This window comes from Anneissia japonica, unplaced genomic scaffold, assembly GCF_011630105.1.
Source record: "Anneissia japonica isolate Jap-2015-1 unplaced genomic scaffold, ASM1163010v1 scaffold287834_len5846547_cov211, whole genome shotgun sequence".
NCBI lineage: Eukaryota > Metazoa > Echinodermata > Crinoidea > Comatulida > Comatulidae > Anneissia > Anneissia japonica.
Genome location: NW_022704992.1, coordinates 893,077 through 913,174, shown reverse-complemented (window position 1 = coordinate 913,174; position 20,098 = coordinate 893,077). Strand labels below are relative to the sequence as shown.

The following is a 20,098-nucleotide window of genomic DNA, read 5'->3' as shown; positions in this document are numbered from 1 at the left end:
ATCACAACATTTTGAAAAAAAAAAAAAAAAGGGTATAGCTTATGGTATTTTCAACACTGCCATTTTCTGGTTGTGTTCTGTTCTGTGGCACCTATAGATCATACAAAAGTGTTCTGGGGCACCTACACACCATACAAATGTAAGAATCGCCACAAAACAACTAGGTGAAAAATAGCCCAAAAAACGCATATATAATGAAAAAAAAAACATTCAAACACATAAATTGTTAGTTACAATTTTCTTTATTACTTATTTCATGTAAGTGCACTATTTTTCTACTATTCAATTAAATCTTGGGCAAGTGAAAACAAAACCATTCAAAAGTACTGGTGATTGCAATAATTAATTAAAGCTTAATTGTTAATTAAAATATTATAAAATCTAAAAATCTACATACTCTCATAATTACAGGTTTATGATATTGCTGGGTTATTATTTTGATCTTATTGTTTACCAAAAAGACGTGATGGAATGCATTAGGCATTTTCAAACCTTCATTTCAGTTGATGTATTTGTCAAAACACTAAAGTCACTCGCCGCAAAAATTGATTTTTAGTTATTAATACAGTTGTTGCACAGTAAAATGAGAGCTATAAAATGGTAAAAGAATCATTTAAATCCAACAATTTGTTATGAAGTTATACGAGTTTAAACATACAGCTGTTTAAAGTACAATATTTGAGAAATCAGCCTTCAAAGTTTAGGCCTATGACTTCGGGCATTTCTTAGAAACCATCATTAAATTGTTAAAAATCGTTGTTTTAACATTGAAAATGGGGAAGAAAACAGCATAGCACGATGTGTATATATCTAAAGTTTAGTTTATTGCAATAAAATAGATTTCCAAAATTTGCAACGAGTGACTGGTTTAGCTTGTCTTTTCAACAATAAATGGGTAAAATTACCACTTCGAAACACATTATGGAAAGGAGGCAATAGGTCGATTCTTATTAACATGGAGATATTGTGGGAATGATCAGCCGGAAACAATTATCTCCAATCACCACATAAAATTAGTAAATGCAGCTTTATAAAAATGTATACACAGAAAGTTTTGTGATGATGACCAATTTTTAATTAAAAAACTCCATATATTGTAATTCAAAATAATTGTTGTCTTATTTTGATGACAAGCAATTGATGGTTGATGTTGGGAATCACCTCACTGAGACACTGATGGTTTAAGTTCAAATCTTGAAACTACTAAACTCCGCATTTGTAACATATTTTGACAACTCAATTCGAAAACAGGTTGATATGACAGACAGAGGAATATTCAAAATATCATAATCAAATTTTCTCTTCAAATACATAAAACATAATAACATTATACCAATACATTATTTTATACTCTTCACAATCAAGTGTAATCACTGATCTAAATGTGATTATATAAGAGAATGAGGGCAGCAATAATTCATTTCACCTCATTTGACTGATATTTTTAATTGCTATTAAATTTCAATTATGAGAAAAATACAGTGGTATTCTTTTATCACTATTTTAAGTGTTGAAACAAACTTCATGCATACTTTGTTGAAAATTTGTAATTCGGCTTATCCATTTTGCGATTGGTTGTGCAATGCGTATAACTTAATTTAATACACAACTATTACCTGAACAAGCATGAACACCACCATTGTAGAATTTAAAATAATATGGCATGTAAGATTTCCAACTTCAACAAACATCACAAATTGAGAAATACAAGTTAGACTAGCATCACATATCAGTGCAAAAATGTGTGGAAAATGTAGAAAATATATCATCAACAATTAGAAAAATTGTTATCAGGCACGAATGAATTATATATTTTTATATACATACACTACACGCTAACTATTGCCATAGCAACTATGCAGCTGGAGGGAATTCAATGTCTGGAATGCAGATTGGTCGGAGATTTCTACTTTTGTTAATATTGAGATAAAACTTTGAAATACATTTTATCTAAAATTCTGATACTCTTGCTAAACCAATTCTCATATTTTAAATTTCATATTATAATATTACTGATAAAACTACAAACTATAAACTTGTGTTGTTATTAACTTTTCCTAAATACAACATAATCATATATCAAAACAAAGATGCTTAAAGCATTCTCAATTATCATTATCTCATTATTAAAATTCAGGCACGTTTACGCCACAAACCTGCTCTATATAAGAGCATCCTCGATTAATAAGGACCTCTTCAATTTATACACTAAAAAGTCAGATTCCAGCTGACTGAAGATAATATAGATTGTATATCATAAACAATACAGTAAGATAATAGATAAATAATTTCATTAAACTCAATTAAAAAAAAAATCTAAGATGCAAAGATTATATTTTCAATTGTTTACTACGAGGTACTTTTAAATATTACAATATCTTAACAATTGCTTAACTTATATCATAAATTGTTACTATTTAAGTTATACTCTTTCAAATTAATTTATCTTCAAATTACTAATCAGTAGCGTAACACCAATGAATTGTCACTGGCAAAAGCTAGGGAATCCAAACCATAAGGGCCCTGGAATATTTGTGGACTAAGTACATGTGCCTCAAATCGTCCAAGCATGGCCCCTCAAGAGCATACCGCATACAAAATCAAAATACACCATTAAAACTTCATAAGCACGTGGAGACTTGGCCCAATAACACACTCCCTACCCAACCCCAGCCCACAGAAGCCTTAGCCAGGGGCTACAGCCCTCTTTGTTATGCCACTGGTACTAAATAATGCATTACATCATGAAACAAGTAAAATAACAAATGTATTATAACATCAAGCTGTCATATTTTTATTGTATTGCTTATAATGTTATTAATGAGAGTCAAGTGAAAATAGTAGTGGAAAAAGGCATCATAGTCTTAATATATTTCCTCCATGGCCATACCAAAACCAAGAACCAAATTACGCCATCATCACCACCAAATCACGACCTGATAATTATTTTTATGACTCAATCGGGATGTCATAACTGTAACTCCCAATGTTATTTTCCTATCCCCAAAGTGCACTAATTTTTCATTAGTGTCTGTTTGTATACTCTAAACTCAAATCCTTAGGTCTTAAATGAGATTCACAAGATAACAAAAAGTCTTAAATGAGATTTGCTACATCTTTTCTAAATATCTGGGCAAGACCGTTAAGGTACATACTGTAATTTCTCTGGTCATATAAATAAATTGCTGATGTATTAGATACAAAAGTTCGGAAATACTCTGGAATGTAGTTGTACCTAAGCATTAATTTTTTGTTGTTGTTTTTAAGTTCTTTGGTAAAGCATGAGGTGCATCTGTGCTATAAATATATATATTATAATCACTTTCCTTTCCCTACCTTATTAAATTTCTGAACAGCAATATTAAACCTATGATATAATTTTCAGCAACTTAAATGCCTAGCATATTAAAATATATTTATGGATAAACTTAATATTATACTCCAATATTTCCACTATCCTGACTGAAAGGGGACAGGGGCAACACATACAAGGTTCAAAGTTCATTAAATTTCAAAATTGTATGTCACATCCTTCCATGTTTGTTCCTCTAATTTCCCTGTTTGTTCCTCTAAACTCTAAACCAGTATACTTTTTAAGAAAAAACAGCTTTGCCGACGAACTTTATCTTTTCCACTACATCTTCTACCTGTTTCAAGGGGCTGAAATGTTGAATTACAGACCTATTATTAGAAATAATATCTCTATGGTTAAACTAGACCATCTACAGACCTTACAGTAATGATACGTTCCCTATCAGAACCATCTTCTGTACCAGTAGACATTTGATAACCAAATGCTTCTAAGTATCAAAATCAATACATGAGTGAAACTATGTCAAAGGAGTTAAAACATAGATAAAATTGTGAAAACATAGATAACATTGTGTGCATACACAAGCCTTGCAAACACTCTCTTGTTGGCTTCTCGTCCCCTCTCTATTTTCTCGGCTGCTCTTACCACTCTATCCTTCTCTCTTTCCGGCTGCTCTCTCAACTCTGTCACTCTCTACACTCCTCTAAACATTTCTTCGCCTTCCTTTCCCCCGATTTTTTCCCCATATGTTGATAGAGGCCATGTAAGGGTATGTGTTTAGAATGCTTTTCCCTGTTGCGTGATTTGGTAAGCTATAACGGTACTTTCTCTTTGCGTTACTGTCAATCAGAAATATGACTGATTGATTGATAGGTCTTAGTGCGAATCACAAGATGATGAAATTAATATAATAACATAGGTCAACAAACTCTTACCCACTAATTAGATTTTTACAAACGAATCTCAGAGTAAAGAGTGTACAGCCATTGTTGAAGGAAATTCTATAATTCCAAATTGTGACGTGTTACCTCAGACACATGGATTGCCTGTCATGGTGTCTAACATACGCTTATTGAACCTAGATTCCTTATTTCTTTAACTCTCCAATAATTTGTCTTCTTTCAATTGGTTGATGTAGACATGTATATTCTTTATTTGCTTTTCCATGATAACGTTTTAGCCGAAGTTGATTGGTAAACTTATTCGTCCAGTAGCTATATAAAATAAAGAGTATCTTTCTTTCTTTATTGGTAGGACCTTGCATGAATATTTCAACAGAATTTCACCCCAAATGTCTTACTATGGCTCCACAGATTTGCTTTTTTTCCCACCACTGAGAAATGATGACTTTGCTGGAGAGACAGAGAGAGAAAAATGTTAATAATACCAACAATCATAATATAAAACAAAACATACATCAAAAATGATCGGTGACTAGATGACTTTGTTAGGTCATTTGTGACTTGTTTTCTTGTTTGTCTGTTTTTGTAAAAAGATGAAATTTGGATCAAAAACAATAGGTGGTGTATTATATAAAGCAATATTAGATTTTGTTATTGGTAAAACTAAACAAACATGTGATTGACCAAACTCTGCCTTAATTTCAACAGAATATAATAAAGGCACAGCAAGGATTTGTTTGATCAAATATCTGGAAAAGCATTCTCTGACCACACACTATCTGTTAATCTGACAGACAGAATCTTGTAGCATATTCGTGACCAAATCTTTAAGGAAAAGTAAAGCAATACAAATACAAATACTGTACAGAATGCAATACACATGCTAGTGCTGGTGTTTTCCCAGCAGAAAATAATTTTGGCAAGTGTACATATTAATATATTATAACTTAATAATGAGGCATAGTATCCCTAGCGAAATATATCCTTCATTTAACTGTCTATATTATTAATTTATAAATTCCGAATATTGAGACTACGAAAAAAAAGCATATCTTTAGCGAACACTGGGATTTTATCAGAGAAACAAGTACTTTAATCTAATTTAAGTGTTACAATTATTACATCCTATATCATTAGTATTCAATTACAATACATATCAGCCAATACCCACAATAGTTCCCATGAGTGCTACAATCACGCGGCTATGCCACACAAGTGCAACGATCACACGGATGTCTAATTCAATTTTTAAATTTTTAAATTATAAAAATTTAGTCAGACATACCACCTACTATGATAATCAATTATTACTTGTATGACATGATTTAATATGCTTTACACATTGAATGAACACACATGGACATGCCGAAAAGTAGTTCACATTGAGTCTAGGTATGAAAATGCAATCACATAATAATCACACATAAAAAAAAACCAACTGAATAAACAACCAATTAGCCTATTTATGTAACCTGGGGAGAATATGCTACACATGATGCAGTATAACAAAGAGACATATTGTATGTAATTGCTAACTCAAATAATTATATGAAATATAATATCACTGAGCTGCTCATTAATAATTTAAGGTGTAAAAGCTACCCAGTCTATGTTCTCAAACACAAAAACTTCATGTTTACATCCACTATAGCAAATCACAGCAGACACAACTTGAGGGCACTGCATTAGAGTGAAAATTTATTGAAAATTATTCTAAAGTCAAGGAGCTGCAAATTACTTTGTTAATGTTTCTGGCCAGAGTGCAACTTTGTGATGGTACATAAAGCACAGGCAGTACTTGAAATAAAAATCTAGACATATACAACCTCTAAGACCTTTAAGCAAAATAAACTCAACCAATCAATCAATCAATCAATCGTTTAACATATATGGCGCCATTCGAAAATAAAATATTCCTAAATTATATTTCATTTTTATCCACTTTTTTTTTTTAAATCAACTGAAAAAAACACCTAATTCACCAAATGCATAAAATGCTATGAGTTGAGTGTTCTTCATATTTGAATATCCTACATTAGTACTTTATCTAAAGATAATCAGTAGAACGATTGTGGGAACTTAAAAAATGAAGGGTAAGATCGGTTGACAGTATAAAATTTTATGCGACAAATTTGTGTGATTTTCCCATACAGTATATGGGCATGATTATGTCGTATCACACTCATGGGCAAATCACAAGTATTTGTGACATAAAACTTCATAGAGTAGACAGAGCTTTGTTATTGTAAACTCTACTAAAATTATCTGGAAGCCTTTTGTAGGAAAATGGAATCAAAATGTCTGCTTTTTATCTATAAGTAAACTTTTTGAAAACTTTTCAAGGGCAACTCCTTGATGGTAAGTGGGAGGAGCCAATGATTTCTAAGACAGCTGTCAATCAAACTCAGACATCTTAAAGCGAACAAAATTCATAGTACAGTGACACTTTGATCTTAGAAATCACTTAGAATTGTTTTTTCTTCTAAAAACACAATCTGGAAAACTCATTAAAAATGTTGAATTAAAAAAACATTATTATAAATAGAATATTTTTTTCAACTTATAACAATGATCGTGACTATACTAATGGAAGTTTATCAATTGGTACACCCACAGGGTGGGGATGGAGTATTTCCACCCTGTTATGACAATTAAATATTTCCACCTGCTATTTACATTTTTTATTAATTTTATCCATGTTTAAGAATACTTGTTTGAAAGAGACACAAAACTGAAAAAAAAGGAATGTGGAAATGGGGACTTTTTTTTCTGTACTTCACGTTGAACTCCAATTATTAAGTGTATATAGACCTACATTTTTGATTTACCACTTTCCTTTAGGATAGAAGTATTGATATTAATTTCAAATTTGATTATTGCTACAAATTCAACTTCAATATGCCTAATTATTTCATGCTTTTCCCTGAAGAAATAGACTTATCAACTTTAATCAAATTATTGAGAATCAAGCAGCCATTCAACTCGTAATAGTAAAACAAAGTTTGAATCTTTTCTCCATGTCCAATTACAGTGTAAAATGTTTATGCTTATTTTTTCCCAGATAATAATAATCTTCAATATATAACAATAACAATAATATTTAATAATAATAACAATAATAATAATAAATAATAATAAAAAGTTCTTCAATAATAATAATAGTTATTGTGTAACAATAATAATAATAACATAACTATTAATAATAACAAAAACATCAACGATGACAACAAAATAAACAGCAACCGTCTATGGTGTAGCCGAGATTGGTTGTCTTCAGCAAACAGGAAACTATAGGCTATCATAAAGCAGCTATTCCAATAATGGTATATATAAATACTGTAATCTTTTGTTGAGTTTTGTGCATTTGGATCTTGAAACATTTAAGTATGCGTTACTCAAACATTTTGTGTTGACAAATGTATTAAAACAGTTCCTCAAGTAGTTTGTTGGTGTTGGTGTGTTGAAATATGGGTGGAGTACATTACACACCATCCAAAGTCAATCATTTTTTTTATCTGCGGGTGTTAGACACTTGTGCCGTTCCTGTAGACATGTACTTGCTTAAGATTTAACGTCCTACATTCTAAGCCAGAGGTAAACACACTCAAATCAGGCTTATCTACGTATTCATGATATTTTCTTGTCGCCTAATAACCAGGGGGCACCCCAGGGGTCCCCCAGAGGGCCTTATTGAACAATCTTTTTTGGAATTAGAAATCCAATCCTTTGATTTTGTGAACACAACTTTTATTTGTGAAATTCTTATCTTGGCACTTTCTACTTTACTTGACAGTTTTAGGTATAATTTAAAAAAAAAAATAAAGTAGCATTTGGTAATCTTTACAAACACAAGGAAACTTAGTTAAAACCTTGTTGATGACTGCAAACAGACAAATTATATTTTCTCTATTATCTCCAAAAAATAACAATATTTTATGATATTTCAAAACCATAATTATTTTCAACAGATATTTACACGAAAAAAGATGACTAAAATATTATTTATATCACTAAAATCTTCTAAAAATATAAAGGTAATATACAATAATTAATAACAATTGTATTCACATAATCTGTTTCTTATTTTCGTGCCTTTTTAATGAAAAAAAAACTAACTACACGACAATCCTTTAAAGTTGATTTCAAATAAGAATAATTAGGGATATTATAGAGAAAATGGGTCAGAATATTTATCTTGTAATGTAAATTTTTTTTAAAGAAAGTCTAAAACAGAAACAATACGATAATTACCAAATCTGTTTGGCCCAGCAGGATTAGAACAAATTTGAAATAGAATTTAAAATCATACAAATTACATCAATACGGAAAACATAGGCATTAACACTATTGCTTTGCAATACCCGCTGATTTGAGCAATTCATACCTCCAGGGGAAAATATGTACACTATCTAAAATGCTGCAGCGGACGACAATTCTCAGCATGGCTTTACCGCGATTAAGTAATGTTTACTTTGTAAAGCATTCTGGGAACACGATTGACAAGTTCGTAGGTCCCGACACGCCGAATCATATCCGCTACTTAAAAGGCATTGGGTGATTGCTAATCATGGAATATAGGTCAATTTAACATTTTGATCCGCGACGAGACTTTTTTGGGTTCGTAACGGCAGATTTCAAAGAAGATTATGTAGATTTGAGATTTGTTTCCTGGTCGTTTTCTGACTGTCAAATTTGACATGTGACGTGAACAGCAAATAGAAACTAGCTTTACTCATCCTGTTTATCTTTCGAATGTAAATTGACATGTTTCTATCAACAACTACTTTACATAGATTTTTTATAACATTATATTATATAATTATTATTATATTATATAGTGTTGTTATACATTATATAATTTTTATATCCTATATTATAATATAATAATGTTTACATAACATCTGTAATTTTTATTATTTGATTTTTTTAATGTCTTAATACTAATTTAAAAATCATGAAAAATTATTTTCATTTAGTTGAATTTTAAAAATAGAATAGTGCTGTTGTTTACTTAAAAAAGATGAGTCTAGTAAATACATAAATGTATACTGTACTATAATACTAACCTAAATAATTAAAAAAATATATAATTTAAACCTGCTTGCCACTAGCAATATAAATAAATATTTTAGATAAAATCTGCAGTTATAATCAGTATAAAAGTACAAAAATAGGCATGAAAAATATATGGCAGACAGGAAGTAGTGTTGAGTCATGAGATTAGGATGATAGCGGTGGCATTACTTGGATAAATTCTTACCTGGAGGTTGCGTTAACCTAGATGTCAGGTAGATGAGTGGTTCGGCTAAACTATTCCGGTCAGTCGATGAAACTTCGTAGGTCCGCACTTAAAGGTAAATGTAAAAAAAAAACTTGTTTAATTAGTTCAATATGTTTCTGTTTTACTACTGCACATTACCATCCTGCATACGTCTATGCGAATTAAACAACAAACAATCTGAAAAACTATCAAACTAAAAACAAGGATTTAGAAAGAGGTTTTCTGGAATTTTATCAAAGACATAACTAAATATCATAATTTTACATAATACTATGGTAATGGAACATAAAATGTATGAAAATATATAAAACTAAAAAAACAGAGTAGCAATTACTGGTAGTTAATAGTTTATATAAAATATAAGAAGGTATTATAGAGATACTGCCATGGAGAGACAAACATATGAGTTCAATAATCCATATAATTAAAAACAGTGAGATCCTAGAAAAGATATTAAACATGATAAAGGCTTTACAAACATAAAATGATTGTTGAGATAGATCGCCTGTATCTGTTTGAACGCATCATTTATTTGCATGTGTTGAGCACTCACATGAGTTGGCATTTAACATAATTATATTCAGGAGAAATTTGACAGTGTGTAAAAAGAAACAAGGCAAATGACAATGCAAAAATGACACAAAAAATGACATTTAAATTGAAATCAAATTTGGTTACTAATAATGAGCTAAAAATGGTGGGTTAATCTTAACACATGTTCTGATAATTTTAACAATATTTCTTTAATCAGTAAAATAAATTTTTGACTGCTTTATATAATACATCAAATTAAGGCCTCTATTTACTTCACACTATTAGAACAAATGCCTATGAAATACACACTCAACTTCTTGAGGAAGTATTGCATAATGGTATGGCACTGGTATTTGAACCTCCAAGTACTAACTAACGTCTTGTGGTGAATGTCAAATTAGTAACAATCAGTAACATGTATTTATCACCAAATTCAAATATTATTCTAAGGTGGTTGTTCAATATTGCTCTTGGAAAAGTTGAGCTTTTAACTGATTCTAGAAAATGTTTCATGGGTGTTTTGGTAAATGTTTGGAATACAGTGCCTTGCCTAAGTACACAAACAACAAGTCAAAGTGACATAAAGACTGAATCACAGTTTCTTCTGCTTTGAAACTGAACGGTTTTCATATCAAATAGGCCCTATTTGTTATTTCTACTCGTGGTCTGTTGGTATTCTAACAAATAATGCTGGTAAATCTGGCTTTGGGAGAAAAGTTTTAAGCTAAATTGCTTATGGGTGTGGTTCATGACTCTTGTAGCAGCTGTAGACTGCTTAGTTTGTTCATATTCACATCATTCCACAACGTCACAGGCTGAAACAGGGCATTGGGGTAACACCCTACTCTTATGAAAGATGCAATGGGTTCTTTAAAATACATACAAGTCATATGTGTACACTGGACCTCCAGTTTTAAGACCAAATTTCCTGATCTGAGAAAATTTGGTTCTAGCATAGTGGTGGCACCAGTGGAGGGAAGGGGCGCAATACCAATACCTGGGTGCTGAAAAACAAGGCGTAACCACCCATTTCCCGCCAGCTATACTTCTGTGTCTAAAATCAGTTGTATAACATAGCAAATAAAGTTCCACCAGAGCCTGGCATTAAATGTTATGAAACAAAAGGTGTTTACAACCCCCATGTATGATTGCTTGGCCAAATTGTGGGTGAAATATTTGGGCTGTGGCTTAACTTACATTCAAAGACAAACCAACCATTCGAATATAAAATATTTACAATAGGATATAAACTCATCATTTCAATTGTTGAACATTTCACTGAAACCTGTGCCATCTTAATTTCCCTGGGACTTGTCAAATTATGTTCCAACAATTCTAGGCATACATGGCAAGTACTGAATCAACCCAGCCTGACATGTCTTAACATTTCTAGGGTGTAAATGGGTGTTGCAGACTGGGAATTTACCTCAGGGAGTAGGATAAGAATGTGGAGATAATAAAACCATAATGTGCAAGATTATCAACAAGACCAAAAGGTAGAATGCGATGATAAAGGCAACACAGGACAATGATTTGACATAATGTTGAGGTGACGCATCATGATGTGCTACATGAGAGAAGAATGACCAGATGCTACAACAAATCTACTACCACAGTGCCCATTTTGGTTCAAATCTCAATGAATTACCAGCTCAGTAATTTTCATTATGTGACACATTTAGTGGATGGTAAACTGAAAATTATTTTATGTGTACATGTAAAATACATAGATTTAAAGTGGCTCAAAAAATTTGTCAATTATGGGATGTCCGACAAAGAGGTCTGAAACAAGTGGCCACCTACAGCTTCGTTCACGGTCCAGAAATAAAAATCTTCATATGGTTTAGGCCCAAATAACATTATCTGGATAGGCAAATAATTACTTTTGGTCCAACGACCTTGTTGTGTTGTCATATGGTGGGGGGGGGAATCTGCAGAAATTTGTCTAACTTGGAATCTCTTGGTCTGGGCCTGTCCGATGGGGGAAATTCACCTTCTCTGACGCTGCCACTACAGTATGTAAAGTATGTGTCATGTGGCTAATGGGGAGTATGGGGGCCTGGAGAATTAACTGAAGGGGAGCTGACTGGGAAAATAAGGTAATATGAGGTAATTTATTTGCTCAGCAAATTTCATTTAGTGAAAGGTGGAGGGCAGACAAGTAAGCAGGGCTTGTATACTTGGGCAAAATGCATGGTATAAAATTTTATATCATATTATTATCTGATAAGATCTAGTGGGAGTGGAGGTACTGATCTCTACAAAATTATGCAAATCAGCAAAAAAACTAATTGTTTCACTTTGTTTTACATTTCAAGCTGATAACTTATAAGATCCTTTTAAGCAATTCAATGTTTTTATTTCATATATTTTAAGATTTTAAAACAGACTGTGACATATCTTTAAAAGCCATGAAAAAAAAGTTTTCATCAATTTACTGTATCAATTATCAGACAGATGATGCAGCACATTTTAAATGTTTCACCAATTTCAATCTATTTTTGTTCAAAATAGCAGACAAACCTTAAGAGCACCTTCGTCTGTTTCCCTACAAAGCAGGAAATTTTTCAAGATCTCCGAACAAATTGGATTTTTTGCTTGGCAGAAAGATATTTCAAAGCATGTCATGACTGGTGACAAAACTTGAATTGCGGATTAGCGATGAAAAAACATGGACTGACGGCTACACATTGGGAGCCAGTATTTGTTAACTAGGAGAGTTCCGCATGAGCTTACCCAAACGTTAGATTATCTGTCACCAGCATTCCATATGATTGACAATTAGACGACAGCTTCAATATCCAATCAGACCGTGATATGCTGATATGTTCTGACAGAGGTAATTTTGAAGAAGGCAGCTTAACTTTGTCATGTAAGTAGAAGGTCAATATATGCTTGTTAAGACCCTAAACATCCACTGATTTAACTCCTAATTAGCTTGCATTATACACAGCTGGGGATTCTCCTGGCCCGGTTTTGAACCTCCATAGTTGGGGGATATGTTGGCTGCGGTTTTAAAACTTTGTAGCCTGGGAATTCCTTGGTCAAGTTTATGAACCTCGAGAGAGGATTTGCAAAATAAACTTTGACTGTTTAACAAACTAAAGGATTATCGGATAGTATAGCTTCTAAGATTAGATTTTTTTTTTGCGATAAGCACACTTTTAAAATCTCTTTGAAGGGGGGTGGAGCATGGACACATATATTTTTTTCCTTCTATGCATTTTTTCTTAGTGCTGAAAATCAAATCATCTTGAAATACAAACAACAATTATATAAGAAAATTTTGAAACAAACCTATCAGATATATGCTGAGAGTACTAATTATTATTATTAAATAAAATATTAATAAGTAACTGTTATTTTTTTGTGTGGAAAAAGAATTTCATATACCATAAACCTTTTGTGACAATAAAGAGAAACTTCAACTTAAATATAGATCCAACGACCAGAGCAGTGGGAATGTCAGTGGGGAAGGGTGGGTTCTCTAGCCAAGCACCCTCTGTAGGCCATAACTCACATTATCCAGGGTAATTTTTTGGACATAATATGTTCTCATGTCAGAAAAACTTAAAATTGCCCATTTTATCTCTAACTCTATTAGTTTTATCTTCATGATCTTTACTTTCATCATCATTATCTTCATGATCTTATATCCAACATCATTATCATTACCACAACCACAATCACAATCACTCTCATCATCATTCTCTTCCTCTTCCTCCGCCTTATCCTCCTCTTCATCCTTTCATCATCGTCATCTTTTTCTTTCTTTCATCATCCTTTCATCATCATCATCATCCACTTCATCCCTTCATCATCATCCTCTTCATTATTTCATCATCATTATCACCTTCATCCTTTCATTAGCATCATCATCATCATCATCATTATCCTATTCATTATTTCATCATCATTACCATCTTCATCATCATCATCTTAATCATCATCATCCTCTTCATCCTTTCATCATCATCATGGTCATCCTCATCATATCATATTGTTGCATAAAAATTTAAATAATTATTTTTTTGTAAAGTAGTTGTTATTTTTCTTTTAGTATGCTGAACGTTCAGTGTGCAAAATTACTTTAAGGAGGCAAGTTCAAATATGCAAATCTAGTCACCATTCTGATTGGCAGGTCAGTAACTGGTGGGCATGTAAACTAGATGTCAATCATAGTAGCAACCATTTTTTCCCCAAACTAAACAGTGACTTGCAAAAGAAAGCTGACCATTAAGCAGTATCTTTCAGTCGTAATGGTGATCGATGAACCATAAAAAAGTAAACAATCATACATATATATTTCTTTTACCATTTTTTTGTTTCTTTTCCCATGCTTTTACAGATTCAGCACTAACTTGTCTTTCTTCAACCAAGTCCGACTTATTGCCAAGCGCTACCATGCACACCTAAGAATTAGAGTAAAAAGTAATAGTAATAAAAATAACAAGTTTTATGAATAAATCTTCTATTAGGCTTATAATTATTTCCCTGTCGTATACCATCAGAATCTTACATGATTCTTTTTACCCATCATGCTTTTATCATCCAATATTAATAATAATAATAATGATTAAAATAATATATTATTTACAGTGCTTTAAGATAGGTGACGTTAAAATCTTTTTAAAAAATGGCATTCACAAAGAATTAATAAATTAAGTAGTTTGTTTTTGTTAACCAACCTTATCTTTAAAATCTCGAGTTTTACTGATACTCTTCCTCAGCTGCTCAATCTGATGGAATGAATCAAGGTTGCCAAGACTAAATACCAAAATAAACCCCTACAAGAACAAAAAAGCCAAACATTGAACAATAAAATAACATTTATATAAATTGTTAGCAATAAAATATCAATTTATTTATGGAAAAGTTGTACAGTAAGCAGAACTGCTGCTACTTGGGAATTGGATACAACACTAGCCACTAAGCACAAGCTCGGTAGTCAAGTGGTTAAGACACTAGGCTCGTTATTTGGAGGCTGTGGGTTCGATTCAAACCTGAATCACTTCACTTCCGTATTTGGGAAACGATAACACGTCAGGTAGGACAAACATCATTCTTAACATCAATTATGATAATAAAAAATTCAGTCAAACTGTTGCAAATGACCTCAAAACAAAATAATTCTCATTTCATTTTTTTTAAGTTAATGTTTGATTGATGATATTGGTGTAAAATTTGGCTTACATCTGCCATTGATATATAGTGCTTTGGTAATTCTTGATTTGTTGAGGGATTCTGAAAAACAAGCAAATAAATAAGTTAATTTTTTATCAAACTACAGTAATCGTGTATCAAGTTCCAAGTTTATTAAAAGATTTACAGAAACTTTTAACACCACAAAAGCATTTACTTAACAATGCAATTTCTATTTAGCACATCTCTCAATTGCGCCCTCTATCTTACCTCCACCTGTACAGTACTTCTACTACACTGTCACACAACAATCACTTGAACCAATCAAACTTTCTCACAGTTTCTGATGAGTTGCTGGTACAACAAAATACTCAAATCAATGTATTGTTGTATATTGTTCATAGCCACATAGCCATATGGCTAGCAGCTAATAATTCAGCCTCCCTTATGTGAGTGAAAAACTGTTTTTATATTTGGTGACATAAATGATATGATACATACCGCATATGATAAATATAAAGTTGCATTTTACATTTATCTAAGTTTCTATAAAATTAGCACATTACTGTATTTTGTATCATTAACTCACCAAACCTTTAGTGTCGTAAAAACGAACTTTCTCTTTTACACCTCTGTCCGTGTCAATGACTGCAACATGAATATCTTCAATTGTCTGAAATGGTGGAGTCTGAAAAATAAGGTCACATCTAATAATTGATAGAATATTCATAAATAGCAGTGTCTTAATATTTTTCATATTATCATATTAAATATTAAAAATAAATAAAGTTTCAAAAGACAAAGTATTGAAATTGCATAGCACCTAAAATTATAAAAATGGTAAATGCAAATAAAATAAATATATAAATACAGAGTTGTGAAAATGATATACTGTTTTAAAAATTATGAAATAAAAACAAAGTATTCGATCTATGTTAATTATCTATAAAATGTGCAAAATAACACTAAGTTTTTCATAGTCCAGGTTTTGTCATTGTACTCTTTTACTTTTTTTTATTCTTTTTTTTTTTACTCTTTTTACAATATGCAGTCTCAAAATGCCAACTTAAATGTTCATAGATGTCAAAATATCTACAAGTAGAGCACTACAATTACCAGTACCAAGCTAAAAAGTCCTTGTTCAAATACTTGAAGAAAAAAATTTTAATCAAACATAGAGGGCAGTATTACATTTTGTTCAATCCTTTGGTCATGTGAGATTTATATAATAAATAATAGTTTTGCCAAAAACATCCAGATGGAGGAAAAAATAAAAAATGCACTTTTATTGGTGAATGTACAGTGTAGTAGGTAGGTTCACCAAACAAGGTATAAAAAGTCTTACATTAACACACAAAAAAAATCAATCAAACAATAGCAAAATTTGGCATAGAATCTAATATATTACAAAAATTGATTACAAATTAAATCCCACAATAATTCACTAGTTAACACAGAGCATTTTAAAGAAGAAGAATAGATAATTATTTTGCAGATATCTTTAACTGTTTTAAAATTTATTATCACCTTCTGTCATTCCACATCATAATAAATTACATAATTATATTATTATATAACTATTATTATTTTAGCTCCACAATATTACTGAATTTGATATCAAATAATTAAGTTACAAATTTCTTTTATATGTAAACATGGTCATCATGTAGAGGGACAATTTGTTACACCTTTACAATTGCAAAAATGACTTATTGTATCTTATTATACAGTACTTGATAAATTGATGACTTAGGAGGATGATGATGAAATAAACAACATTGATAATTATGAATGGTACTTGCAAACTTTTTATATTGCATTTTCATGTTTAAAATCACATTTTTAAAATCTTAATATATTTTCCCTTGATCAATGTTTGAATTTAAAAAATCAAGAACAGAATAAAATTGTCACTAGTTTTTACAAACCTCTACTTTGCCATACAGAGCTTGCTGAAGTAGGGAGGTCTTGCCAACAGATGCACCTCCACACACTACAATCTTGCATGTCTTCCCCATGTCCTAACTTTCAAACAACACACATACTACCCACTACAACTGCAGCCAATAATAATGAATCACTGCAAAATAAAAATTATTGTTTTCAGTTCCTTTAGTACGATGCAAATTTTGATTTTCAAGTGGCCGGGGAATTGAGCCACGCACAAAAAATACCCCAGCACCCACATTAAAAATCCTCATAAAATTACAAGGATGGAAGGTAGGATTAGCGTAGGGTTACCATTACCAATCTAAGTAATATGCCAGTTGGCTGGCGTCGATATTGTCTCACAAATGAGGCTTTCGACTACTTGTACTACTACTAGTACTGCTACTGATGTAGCTAGCTGTAGGCCTAGCTGTATTATTCAGCATTTGGTTCTTACGACAGCGATTTAAATGATATATTGCGATATTGACATACTTACCAAACACCTTTAAATTAATATAGACAAATTATTTGTAAAGGTATTGCTCATACATTAGTCATTTTCAATATAAACGTATCATATTATTAAAGATAAAGAAGGACAACTGAAACGTTAATGTTTACTTTCCAGTTTCTCTAACTTCCTGTTTACCAGTTATTGACTATGAGTAAAATCGAAATCAATGCGGTCTGGAACGATTAGAATATAATTTACTTCATACATTTTTATATTGGAGCTGTATGGTTTACATGTTGCGCGGTGTACGAAACGTGGTGGTTTTGCATAATATTTTCTTTTCAATATCGTAAGTTAGTGTAGGAATAAGCCTTGTATGGAAGCAGACGAAATAATTAACATCATAATTTGACATTTTTATCAAAACAATATTTATATTCATCATATTATGCTTCTGGTTGAGTGGCTGGGCCGGTGTTGGCCTAGCTAGTAGGCCCCTAACCCTATGCTATGCTCCTTATCCTGCGCCACGGCTAGCAAGGCACTAGGCCTAGCCTAGAAAATACAGTAGTACTAGGTTCCTCTAAGGTCTCCAGGCACTGCCAGCCTTGATAGTGCCACCCTCTTAGTTTCAAAACTGCACAATGTAATTTGCAACAAACTGCACATAACATGGAAAACGAGGTGCATGTCACATCATGTCTTTGGAACTTTCCTACTGGCTTTGCAATAACAATATAATATAAGAAAATGAAATGGAAATAAGTGTCAGGCAGTCTTTCGTAAATACTTACCTGGATAATCTGATAAATGCCAATGTTCCCTTTGAAAATTGCCTCGATAAAAGGATAATAATGGAATCGCCTTACAGTAGTTCACCTGTACGCCCTGTGTGAATGAACAATATCCTTGTTTACTTCAGTTTATCCAGGTATCTCACTCACAGACTAACAACATCACTACTGGATACTGATTGTTCATTTTATGACCTAATAAATGGATATGAAAAGCTTTTATATTCTGGTGCCTCTTTAGTCATACTGTGATAATATGCTGCCATTAGCATAAAAGCCAAAGTTGACATAGTATTTCATTATTTTTTTCCCAGAGAAAAATGTCGAGTGGCCGTTTGTCAATGAAATTTCTGACTACCATTCGAGGAAGCTGTCGCCAATTCCAAAGGAAACTTTGCTCAGAGGTTGGAACAGTGAAAACAAGGAAAATCCATGAAGGAGAAGCAGGCATTCTAGCCAACAGTTTAGCACTAGAGGGCAGTAGAGTTAAGACTTCAGATTTAAAAATGTTTCATAGATTGGATCCATCAGGGTACTACATGTCACTGACAGACTCTGGGGAGGTCATTGCTACAATAGGAGGGATACGGTACAATGATTCGTTTGGTTATATAGGATTCCGTCATGTTGCGGAGGAGAAGCAAGGGCAGGGTTTCGATAAGGAACTACTGGATGTTGCGTTAGAGCATCTGAAAGAGCGATGGCTTGGCATTGAACTTCAACCGGAGGAAGTGGAGCAATTTCAAAAGTTAGGATTTATCACAGCATGGCACAATGGATGCTTCAAAGCAGACAAAACCCCCTTTTTTCCTGAATTGGGTCATAACCCATCCATACAGTCAATTCCAGACGGACCTATGGGAAGAGTTGTGGAATATGATACGGAAGTGTTTGGTGTTGAAAGACGACGATTTGTTATGAATTGGACTAAAACTGATAGACAGGGAACAAGTTTACTGGTTACAGAAAGTAAGGGAATGTTATAATGTGTATGGTACACAACCAAAATCCAAATATGTTGTAATTCCTGATGGATAAAAACATGAACATTATTGGCAAGTGGAAAGAAAAGTGAGGGAAGGAATAATTTATCAAAGCCCCTCAACTTGACATGCAGTATTATGCTATATATATTTATTATGTTGTAAACTGTTAGCTCTGATCAGTAACATAATAATGCACTTCTTTCAAATGAAAATCAGAGGAGAAAAATGATTTCATTCCAGGTTTGCAAATCTCATTTTACGCATCAGGATAACACCAAGAACACCCAACTAATGTAATATTTATTTAACAACTTGCAGACAGTATGAATTTCATCATAGTAACTCATCACTTTTATTTTTTTTCCAGATGGAAATAATATGGGATATGGTGTACTACGACCGCTACAGGAAGCAAAATGTCATCGCATTGGCCCGCTTTATGCTCTCAATACCGCTGTAGCCCAAGTGTTAACTTTAGCTTTGATATCAGCTGTTCCGGATGAGACCCTATATATCACGGCACCTCTGGACAATCCTTCATTTATCAGACTACTTACTAATGATCTCCGATTTGAACAGATTAATGAGACAGTAAGGATGTACACCAAGACAGACCACAATATCCCAACACATAAATTGTTTGCAATTGTTGACTCAAATGTTGGATAAGACAATGTCTACAAAATAAATTATAAAATAATAAAATATTGCAGATATATTATGAAATTTAACTAAAGCAATAAAGAGAGATCATGAACAG

General features: G+C 32.3%; 2 protein-coding genes across 3 annotated transcripts; one reads left to right on the top strand and one right to left on the bottom strand.

The window, feature by feature from the left end:
• Positions 1-223: 223 nt before the first annotated feature.
• LOC117105063 (NF-kappa-B inhibitor-interacting Ras-like protein 1) lies at positions 224-18,558 on the bottom strand. Of its 2 annotated transcripts, none has more exons than XM_033246077.1 (8): positions 18,353-18,558; positions 17,101-17,252; positions 15,762-15,860; positions 15,224-15,274; positions 14,719-14,817; positions 14,346-14,442; positions 9,476-9,562; positions 224-4,665 (listed from the first exon to the last, which is right to left on the bottom strand). In XM_033246077.1, exons 2-8 carry the CDS (start codon positions 17,188-17,190, stop codon positions 4,613-4,615), a joined length of 576 nt encoding a protein of 191 aa, XP_033101968.1. In that variant the 5' UTR covers positions 17,191-17,252; positions 18,353-18,558; the 3' UTR covers positions 224-4,612. The 2 variants fall into 2 exon arrangements, with proteins under 2 accessions (XP_033101968.1, XP_033101967.1); XM_033246076.1 differs by lacking the exon at positions 18,353-18,558 and adding an exon at positions 17,601-17,756.
• LOC117105062 lies at positions 17,789-20,097 on the top strand. Its single transcript, XM_033246075.1, has 3 exons — positions 17,789-17,907; positions 18,667-19,321; positions 19,706-20,097. Exons 2-3 carry the CDS (start codon positions 18,673-18,675, stop codon positions 20,005-20,007), a joined length of 951 nt encoding a protein of 316 aa, XP_033101966.1. The 5' UTR covers positions 17,789-17,907; positions 18,667-18,672; the 3' UTR covers positions 20,008-20,097.
• Position 20,098: the final 1 nt, after the last annotated feature.